Consider the following 10574-nt stretch of genomic DNA (forward strand, 5'->3'; position numbering starts at 1 on the left):
CTGGAAATATTACAATTTTGCTTAAAGTATATTATGTATAGTCGATTTTCCGAAATCAAATGTGGATTAGGGTTCACTAAAACTAGTTTTAGTTTAGTTTCTTCAATTTTGTCATAAAACAGTGGCATATCATTAATTCGTTTAATATAATAATTAATTTATGAATAATTAATTGTTGTTTTGGACAGCATTCATTGCGAACTTACCACCAGGTTCAGCATTGGTCTGGTTGTACCAAAGATGCCGAAGAATGGGGTTGGAAGAAAACAAAAACAGGCATTAATCCAGTCACAACGTTGACAGATCCAGCTCCAAAATCCCTATTGGCATTTTTATCCTGTAAATGCAAAACCAACAACTCTGGTAAAGCGTGCGGATGCAGAAAAGCAGGATTAAAATGATCAATGATTTGTGCATACTGCAATGGAAAATCCTGTGACAACGTCACTGAAGTGTCACTTGACGAATCCGGTGAAGAGGAGTTGGACTTGCCTGTAGTTATCCCTCTGGCGGCTGAAGATGAAGAGTTGGACGAATTGAGAGACCACCCTGATGAGCCCAGCACAGCAGACACGATCGACTTTACATCAAAGAGCCAGGTCCGTCGGGCTTGTGCAGATAAGTTAGAGTTTTTAATTTGCCTAGTAGAATAGGCCTCCGGGGAGACCACGTTAAAATAAACGCCCCATGACTTTATCACTTGGGGGGTGTGGAAACAAGTACACATTTTCAATAATTAAAATTAATTATTCATAAATTAATGAGCGAATTAATGATACGCCACTGTCATGACAAAATTAAAGAAACTAATCTAAAACTAGTTTTAGTGAACCCTAATCGACATTTGATTTCGGAAAATCGACTATACATAATATATCATATTTTACGCAAATTGTAAAATTTCCAGGGATTTTGTGCCTAAACGGTTGACTTCAGCGAAAATTTTCATAGAATCTTTTTTATAGGAAATTTTATTCTCTTTAATTTTACTCCCTTCAAATTTTTGCGAAAAATGCATAGTTTTCGAGATATTTACAAAATACCGATTTTGGGCGCCAGCTTGGCAAGATGGCGGCGCCGGCGGCAAGTCTGGGAATGTGCATTTTATGGATTTTAGTTAGGGACCCCAAAACCTATAAACCTGCAAAGTTGCAAAACTTCCGGACTTTTTTCTAAGCAAAAATCCCCAATGACTGAACTATTGTAGATCATCATAATTTAAGTAAAAAAAAACATTATATGGGTTTCAGTCTTTACAAAAATGATTTTACTTGAAATAAAATTATTTAAGTCAAAGACTTAAGACTTTTAAAGTCATTTCAACTTTATGTTGAATTTGACTTAAATCATTTTAATTTTAGAAATGACTTACGACTTAAGTCTTTTTAAAACTGACTTGTTGCAGCTCTGTTAACAGTGTGGACTTTTAAAAGAATATCTCGAGAACGATTTTAGAGAATATTCAAAAAACGAATAAAAATAATAATTTTTGTTTCATATGAGATTTTTATCGAGATTTTTTAATACTGTACTGTCGGGTCATCGGCATATTATTATTATTTCTTAATTATTACTGTTTATCTCTCAAGTTCGTCCAGATGATATTGGTCGTCCGTGAACAGACTTGCACCGGTTAAAATCAGAAGATCCTCGATTGTAAGCGGCTCGTGATCATATCAATCGTACCCAAACAATTACATTTAGATTTTGTTAGTTTGTTGCCGATAGCTTTGAATTCTTCATCTCTTCTAGATACTTGCTGTGAAAATAGAAATGTTTGTAAGTGTTTTTAATTAATGAAAGTTTAAATTTTAACCTGCAAAATCAGTAAAGTTCAAATCAGTTCATTTTTGAAGTTATTTCCTAATTACTCGGTTATTTTTAATGGCCGACGAATTGTTGCCGGAACCGTGGCAACCCCTATTTCCGGCAACTTTTTGATTGACACCCTATTAAAAGTGTATTCCTCTATTCATATACAGGGTGGCGCACCTCATTCGCCTCAGTTGATTATACGAAAACGGAAAGATGTAGAAACGAAATATTTTATGGGTATATGTGGGGAGGTAATGTACACAATTTAAAATTATTTTCAAATATACTGGGTGTTTCAGAACTAAGATCCATACCAAAGTTATAATTTTTCTTATGAAACACACGGTATTTTATTTCATTTTTGGATTCTTAGGCCCAAAAAAAGGCATTTGTTATAAGGGTTTTTGGCATAGCCATGGCACTCTAGATTGAAATTTAAAATATAATTTTGTTTTAAGCGAAAATGTCAAAAGTTGACATATGATATGTCAATCTATTCAGAGTGACATTTCCTATCGAATAAAGTAAAAAAATAACGAAAGTGTCATTTAAAAAATCAAAAGTTGTAGTCATTTCCGGTGAAACAGGAAGTGGTCAAAAAGAATTGAATACGTTCATCATATACTGACATACCAAATCTCGTTTTTTATCTGAAAAAATAAAAAAGTTATAGGGGGTGAGCCACTTTTGAGACACACCCGGTATACGTTAAAAATTATATTTTGATTAAAAATATGATGAGCCTGCAGCCGGATCCTGTACTATTATACAGAGTGTCCCGGAAATAAGTGCAAACATTTTAACTGCTAGTATAGTTCAACACTAGAAACACGCCTATGAGGTTTTTTTCGCGAAAAAAAAATTTTGAAAATTCGGAATTTTTTGAAAAAATTTTTAAATTTTTTTTAGTTTTTATTTAAAAAACATAATTTCTTGAAAAGATGGCAACATAGGAAGTAGATTAAATTTACAAGGAAGAAAATCCAGAAAAGATCCAGTGGTTGTCAAAATTTTAGCAAAAAATATTTTTTTTGGAAATTTTCAAAGTAAAGTAACTCCGTTATTTTGGACTTATTTAAAAAATGATAAAGAGAAAATATGTTTCTTTTATCGAGATCTACCACCCCTCAAAATATTTGCGCTTATTTCTGGGACACCCTATATAGTAACCCGACTTTATATTATTTATTTCAACAGTTTTTTTTTATTTTCAGCCATTTTTTACTCATCGAAGGATTTCTGTAAAATATATTTCTTCTTTAAAATATTTGCCGCTATATACTACCCTGTGTGTGTGTCCCCATTTACTGAGAAATAAATTTTACAATAAATTCAGTTATACAGATATATATATGTACAATAAATTTCATTAATTGTCTATAAATCTAGGAATTATGGCTCTTTCGTAGACATAATCGCACATTTATTTTTATTGTAAAGGTAAATACTTCTATAATTTTAAAAAATTTATATTTATCTTGAGGATTTAAATACATTTTTTAAAGAAAAGTATATTTTGAAAAAACAAAAAATATACTTAGATTATAAGTTTAGTTAATTTCCATAGTAGAATTTTATAAATATAAAAATTTTTACACTCTGCGAAAAAGAAATTATAATCAAGCGGGCTTTAACGTTGACAGTTAAACAAGTATAACAGACGTTGACAGTTGTAGACTTTCCAATTTAATTTCACCAGAAATGTCATATAAATTTGGCATTATAACGACAGAAAGTTGACGCAATATATTATTTATACCGTGCTGGCAACTGTTACTCTTGGGTCGGTATTTACATGTGTGGAAGTAAATCGCATAGGGATCTTACTAAGTCGGAGTGAGAGAAATGCGACGGAGTGCTGTTGCAGCGTTGCCGGTACGCCTTTCCCTATCAAGTAAAGTAAAACCACGATCGCAAAGCGCTTATTTAAAAAAAAAAATTTTTCGAAAAAATAACTAGATAAAATCATTAGAAATGTTTCTGAGCATCTGAAATGGAATTATAAGGATATCTTTAAGGTGTCATTTTTTTATAACGAAAAAATGTCAGTACCCATATAACACAACACAATCCTATAGATATCTTGACGGTAGTTCCAACATGTAGTGAAGAAAAGGATGAGGTTTTTTAGTGGGTGGAAATCCCACACTATCTGTCATGAACATCCGACAGATGTCTTTAAAAGATGTTTCCTCTCCTCAAAAAAAAAAAAAGATATCTTGAGGATATCCACCAAGGATATAGTAAATATCTTAGGGATATCCAAAAACCAGAGGAGGATATTTATGGAATATCCAGATGGGACAAAAAAAGTCATCTTCAAGACATCCCTAGGCAAGCCTTTTACGATTATTTAGGATATTTATAGGATAATACAAGGATGATGTTGGGAGCATTATAGAATAGTTTTAAGACATTATATGAGGACTGTTATTTGACAATACTTACTTCATCCTTAGTTTATAGTAAAAACGTTCGCGATTTAGTTTTATTTAGCCACATTTTGACGTTATTTATTGGATATTTTTATTAACAGCTCTAAAATATACCTACATATTATGTCAATGAATTTTGCGTCAAAATTTAGGAGTTTATTTGTATGAGTTAAGAGCTTTCAATTTATACTGTACCATCGAAAAAAAAACGGCGTTCAATTGGCTTGAAAATTACGATCGATTACATTCCCCATATAATTTTACATACAAAATAACAGCAATCTTCATTTCCAAGCCACTTCTGACGCCGTTTTTTTCGATCGTATGGGATTATACCAGATTATACTACCCTTTATGGAGTCTAGCAGTTTATGTCTAGCAACAACAGTTTATATCAAAGTTAGCACACAGGATACAGGTATAATTTCTAACACCACACATTCCAGAAACTCACAATTTAAAACAGGATTTCTGTTCGAATAGATCAAACACGAAAATAGGTTTAGGGATAAAGAACAAGCGCTTTTCAACAAATTTTCAACTACAATTTTGTCACAAATTTTTCATTGTGAGACCCTCAGTCGTTCGTCGTTTTTCGACATTAGTTGAGGTTAGGAGAGAATTTCTGCTAGGACAAGGCTAGAACTATGAGTATAAGAAAAAACTAAGTCAAGCTCGAGGTCAAACTCAACCAGTTTTGTTAGTTTCAGTCATTTTTAAGCCCATTCAATATGGAGAAAGGACCGAATTCACCTCGAATTTCACTAAATCAAAGAACTGAATAATTCACGATGCAAAAACAAACAACTGTCGAGATGGATTGTGGGAAATTTTTTGCGCGGGCGTTTTAAATTCTCTGTATTACTGGGAGTGACCAAGCTCATAAATATCTAGATTATCCAGAAGATACCAACAGAATATTTTGTTGCCTTGACGTAATACATATCTATCTGTATGGTTTATTGCATTTTATGTAATATAAAAAGTAGTACATTATTTATTTTTCTAAATATCTAGACGATATTGTTAGGATATTTTATTATCATGCGCATGTTTGGATATCTCAGCTGGATGTACATTAGATATACGACAGAGATATCCATAGGATATTCTATTCTTATACATCTACAGGATTTCAGGATGTCTGGAGGATATCCTATAGATGTCTTTATAAGATGATCTTATAATGGGACATTCTAACATTCTATGAATATCCTGCGGATATTGTGTGTTATATGGGTTATCGCGATAATTTAAAAACTCAACTTTTTAACACATAACACGTCATAACATAAGAAACACTTGAGATATTGAAACTTTTTTTTATTTTGAAGATAGGATCTTTTACAATATGTTTACATAAGAAAAAAATCGATAAGGTTGTTTTTTTCCATTCAAAAATTGTAAACAACCCATTTATTTACTTTAAGAGCATAGCAATTTTCAGCAGTCCTGTATTTTTTTATTGATAAAGATTTTCGCTTACTGTCTACGAAGAAAATGCAGCAGAAATATTAAGAAAGTTTTTGAAAAAACTACAATCAATTATTTCTAATAGATTTCGAGATATCGATTTTTCAATTCGGAGTTCTAATAGCCCGGCCACTGTCGAAAACCAATTCTTTTTACCAAAAATGCAAGTGTTTCTAGCTTGCACTTAAAAATGTTCAAGCTATAGGGATAATTACAACGACTCGTTAGTAAATAAACAAATAAAGTATCACGAGACGTAATTAAATCGTGAAGCTGAACGCATGATGTACACCTTTCCCTATTACTTTAAGTACTGACAGAGGTACTGATTGGGTCGACCGGTCAACTGCATGGGTCAACTGCCCCTTATAACCTCATTGGTCAACTGCCACAAATCTGCTATATCGCCTTCCACGTCTCTTAGCAATGTGCACAGTTTCTCGATTCATTTCATACGTTTGGCACGGTGTTTACTGTTCTCTCTTTGTTCAGTACATTATAAACGCATTGTACTCTTCTTACATACGGAAATCTCGACCCAAGACTGACCTTTGCCGGCCCTTATTATTAAGATAAAATTATTACTTAAGTTAGTAATGAAATAATTTATACTGTTGTTTCAGGAGATGAACCAAACAGATTCAAAAATCATACCAGACAAAATCCTGGACAACCTCATTTGCCAGAAATGTTTCTCCTATTTGACGGTCTTACCTGTCACCCTCCTTTCAAATGGATTACAGCTCTGTGGTAGATGTACACAGCACAAAACTCGTTTGCAAAACCATAGTCCAACACCTCTGGTAGTTTTACAAAACCCAGTAGCAACACAGGATGTCGAATACACTATTCCAATTGTCTTATACGCTTATGCGAGCTCTCAAACATTATTTCCCTGTATAAATAGATACGAGGGATGTCCGAAGTATCTAACCATTGACCAAATTGAGTTTCACGAAGCGAGTTGTGTAGTTTCAAAAACCAAATGCCCTAAATGTGAATTTAGGGGAGTGGCATCACAATTTATACAACATTTCAAACATATTCACAGAGAATATTATAAGGGCCGAGCTGATTTTACATTAAACCATCGAAATATCTATAACAACATCTTCTTATATCGTAGATTTAATGTTATTCTTATTGTAAACTGCCTGTACTTGGAAAATCTAAATCGAATGTTATTGGAAGTGTTCAATATTGCCAAACAGCACTGTGAAGGTGTGGTAAAAATAAATTTAGAATTAAAATGCGAAGGACAGCGTGAAAAGAAATGCATCAACATTATATCTAAACGCATCTATGTCGATAGTAAATGTAGCTATAATATTTCGTTTAATATCGGAGACTGTTTTGATGTGGAATTGATAGACTGTGTGTTTGTTTTGGAAAAATTCCTACCGGCTGTAAGTTAATAACAGCCCAGCAGAAATAATGTTTAATTTATTCTTATGTCAATTGGAATATTCCATTTTATTTGCATTAAACATATTTACTTTTTCCAATAATGTATAATGAAGCGAATACAGAATGTTATAGTCCCGTAAATATTGGATAAATAACATTTTATATGTATCAAAATATGAGAAAAAAGACTTATTAACATGTATTAATAAAATATTTACTTTTTCATTACTTTTTCATTTTATTTTATACCAAAAATATCATCTTTTTATTATTGTTTGATGACTAGATCTACAGGGTGTCCCATTTTAGTTGAAATCATACGCTATCTCCGTTATTAGTATAGATAGTAGGATGCGGTTTCCACGAACGTGTACCAGTTTTTTGTCAAACGGAAAATGCCGTAAAGAAAATAGCCTTCTTCGTTTCTAGCTACAGGGTCTTCTCAAAAATTTTGCAATTTGGAACACTATATATTTTTAAAAATATGATCTAAAGTTGTGTTTTTTTTAAAATGGAGCACCCTGTATATTTATAAATCATATGATCCGTCTTCTTACGAGCTTTTCAAAAATATATATATATATATCAGTCTATATTTATTTTCATTATTTACTGCAATATTTAAAAGATATCATTTCTTTATTAGTAGGCCGTGATATACAGGGTGTTTTAAAACAAATGCGAAAAACTTCAGGGGGTGATTTTTTGTTCAAAATAAAGGGGAGTTTGCTTTATAAACGTTGGGTCAAAAGTCAACCCTTAGGGAGATATCGCGGTACAAAGATGGCGGAAAATTAATGTTTTTATTTTTTATCTTGAAAACGAAAAGAGATAGACTAATGAAATTTTATGGAAGCATTACTGTTATGAAAACACACTTTCTGGCAATTTTTTCACTTTTTTAAAATGAGTGGAAGGGGTTGAAATAAACTACCCCTATCATTCTTGTTAACAAAATTTAAAGAAAAATCTTATCAAACACATACAAAAAAATTAAGTTGGATAGTTTAGTTTGTTTAGAAACTTGTGTTTATCTCTTGTGTTTTTTTGATAAAACTCACCGATTTGAAATTAAAAAATAAAATGTAAATCTTTACATGTCAGGACAAAACACATTTTTAGATTAAGAATCTTAGAAAGAAAATAACGATAATAATAATCATCTAGATAATAACGTATTGCGGTAGAGTAATGTCAAATAAAATAATATTAGAAACATCCTAAAAATTAACAGCGGCCGACTAGATTTTTTCCTAAAAAAATTACAGCAGCTCACTAGATTCTTTATCAGAAAATGTTTTTTGTCCTGAGATGTAATGCTTTACATTTTATTTTTTAATTTCAAATCGGTGAGTTTTATCAAAAAAATACAAGAGATAAAAAAGTTTCTAAACAAACTAAACTATCCAAATTCATTTTTTTGCATGTGTTTTATCTTCAAATTTCGTTAATTTAAAGATTTTTCTTTAAATTTCGTTAACAAGAATGATAGGGGTAGTTTATTTCAACCCCTTCCACTCATTTTAAAAAAGTGAAAAAATTACCAGAAAGGGTGTTTTCATAACAGTAATGCTTCCATAAAATTTAATTAGTCTATCTCTTTTCGTCTATCTCTTTTCGTTTTCAAGATAAAAAATAAAAACATTATTTTTCCGCCATCTTTGTACTGCGATATCTCCCTAATGGTTGACTTTTGACCCAACGTTTATGAAGCAAACTACCCTTAATTTTGAACAAGGAATCACCCCCTGAAGTTTTTCGCATTTGTTTTGAAACACCCTGTATAACAAAAAAATCAAAATGGGGGGTATTTATTTACTAAACTAGACAGACACCTTAAAATTTTATTTGGGACTGAAATATTTTACTTATAAACTGTTACCACTGAAACTCTCAATATACAGGGTGGCGCACCTCATTCGCCTCGGTTGATTATACGAAAACGGAAAGATGTAGAAACAAAATATTTCAGGGATATATGCGGGGAGACAATGTGTACAATTTAAAATTATTTTGAAATATACAGAGTGTTTCAGAACTAAGATCCATACCAAAGTTACATTTTTTCTTATGGAACACCCGGTATTTTATTTCATTTTTGGATTTTTGGGCCCAAAAAAAGGCATTTGTTATTAGGGTTAAATATGTTTAAAATCTTTGGTTTTTGAGATATTTAAAGATATTTAAATTTGTATGCTACAATAGAATAGATTATTAACACCCTGTACATTACTTTTTAGAATTAATTATTGTGCTCAGTTTAAATTTATACAGGGGTGTCAAAAATTGCTGATTTATTTTAAGCATTTATTTTATATAAAAACTTCGTTATTTCAAATGCAACACTCTGTATTTTTTTAAATAAACCGAAGCAGATTCAAATGCTCTTTCAAACTATATTAGGGTTTCCTATACCTATCTAGCTCAGATTTTGAATAAAAAGCGATTTTTAAATAAAATTGCAATCAAGATGGCTGTTGTCGCCATGGCAATTTTCTAGTGACAGTTAGTAACTATTTTCAAAGTCGACATTAGTTTATGGACATTTTCATTTATAATTTAAAACAGTTAGCTTAGATTAACCTACAATAGTTTAATAAATAAGTATTCATTATTTTATCAAGAAAAATAAAGCAGCATCTGCTGGCGGAACGAATGGATATGTTTCTAGCGAGTTTATTTTGTGAGGAAAATTGCTTCTTGGCCTCAAGAACATATGCTCAAAAGTATCTAAAAATACGAATCTTCCTGATAAGCGTTCCTTTGAAAAACTACTTGCCCTATTTCACAGAGCTGGTGGTGTGGTTTATAAAAAACTTGTTAGGCAGAAACCTGTCGTTGGAAGTGAAGAAAATGATTTTGCCGTAATTGTCTCTATTCTAGAAAATCAATATATCTACAAGTCATCGTAAAATAAATCAAAGAACTACTTCTTCGTTTCTCTTGATAAAATAATAAATACATATTTAATAAATATTATTTATTAAACTATTGTAGGTAAATTAAATAAAAGTAAACTGGTATAAATTTAAATAAGTCCATAAGCTAATTTCGATTTTGAAAATAGCTACTAACTGTCAATAAAAAGCTGCCATGACGACACTAGCCCTCTGGGTAGCCATTTTATTGAAAAATTTTTCTTTATTCAAAACCTGAGCTAGATAGGTATAGGAAACCCTAATATAGTTTGAAAGAGCATTTGAATCTGCTTCGATTTGTCATAAAAAATACAGGGTATTGTATTTGAAATAACGAAGGTTTTATGTAAAATAAATCCCTTAATTAAATTAGCAATTTTTCATACCCCTGTATAGATTTAAGGAAGCAGTGCCATTTTTCAGTAAAGTTTATTTCTTTACCTTTAAACTGAGCACAATAATTAATTCTGAAAAGTAATGTACAGGGTGTTAATAATCTATTCTATTGTAGCATGCAAATTTAAAT

At 31.3% G+C, this 10574-nt stretch overlaps 1 protein-coding gene across 1 annotated transcript; it reads left to right on the forward strand.

The window, feature by feature from the left end:
* The first annotated feature begins 1613 nt into the window (after window positions 1–1613).
* On the forward strand, window positions 1614–7355 carry LOC115880635. Its single transcript, XM_030897913.1, has 2 exons — window positions 1614–1779; window positions 6347–7355. Exons 1-2 carry the CDS (start codon window positions 1774–1776, stop codon window positions 7136–7138), a joined length of 798 nt encoding a protein of 265 aa, XP_030753773.1. The 5' UTR covers window positions 1614–1773; the 3' UTR covers window positions 7139–7355.
* Window positions 7356–10574: the final 3219 nt, after the last annotated feature.

This window comes from Sitophilus oryzae, unplaced genomic scaffold, assembly GCF_002938485.1.
Source record: "Sitophilus oryzae breed Bouriz unplaced genomic scaffold, Soryzae_2.0 scaffold_1639_pilon_pilon, whole genome shotgun sequence".
NCBI classification, from domain to species: Eukaryota; Metazoa; Arthropoda; class Insecta; order Coleoptera; family Curculionidae; genus Sitophilus; species Sitophilus oryzae.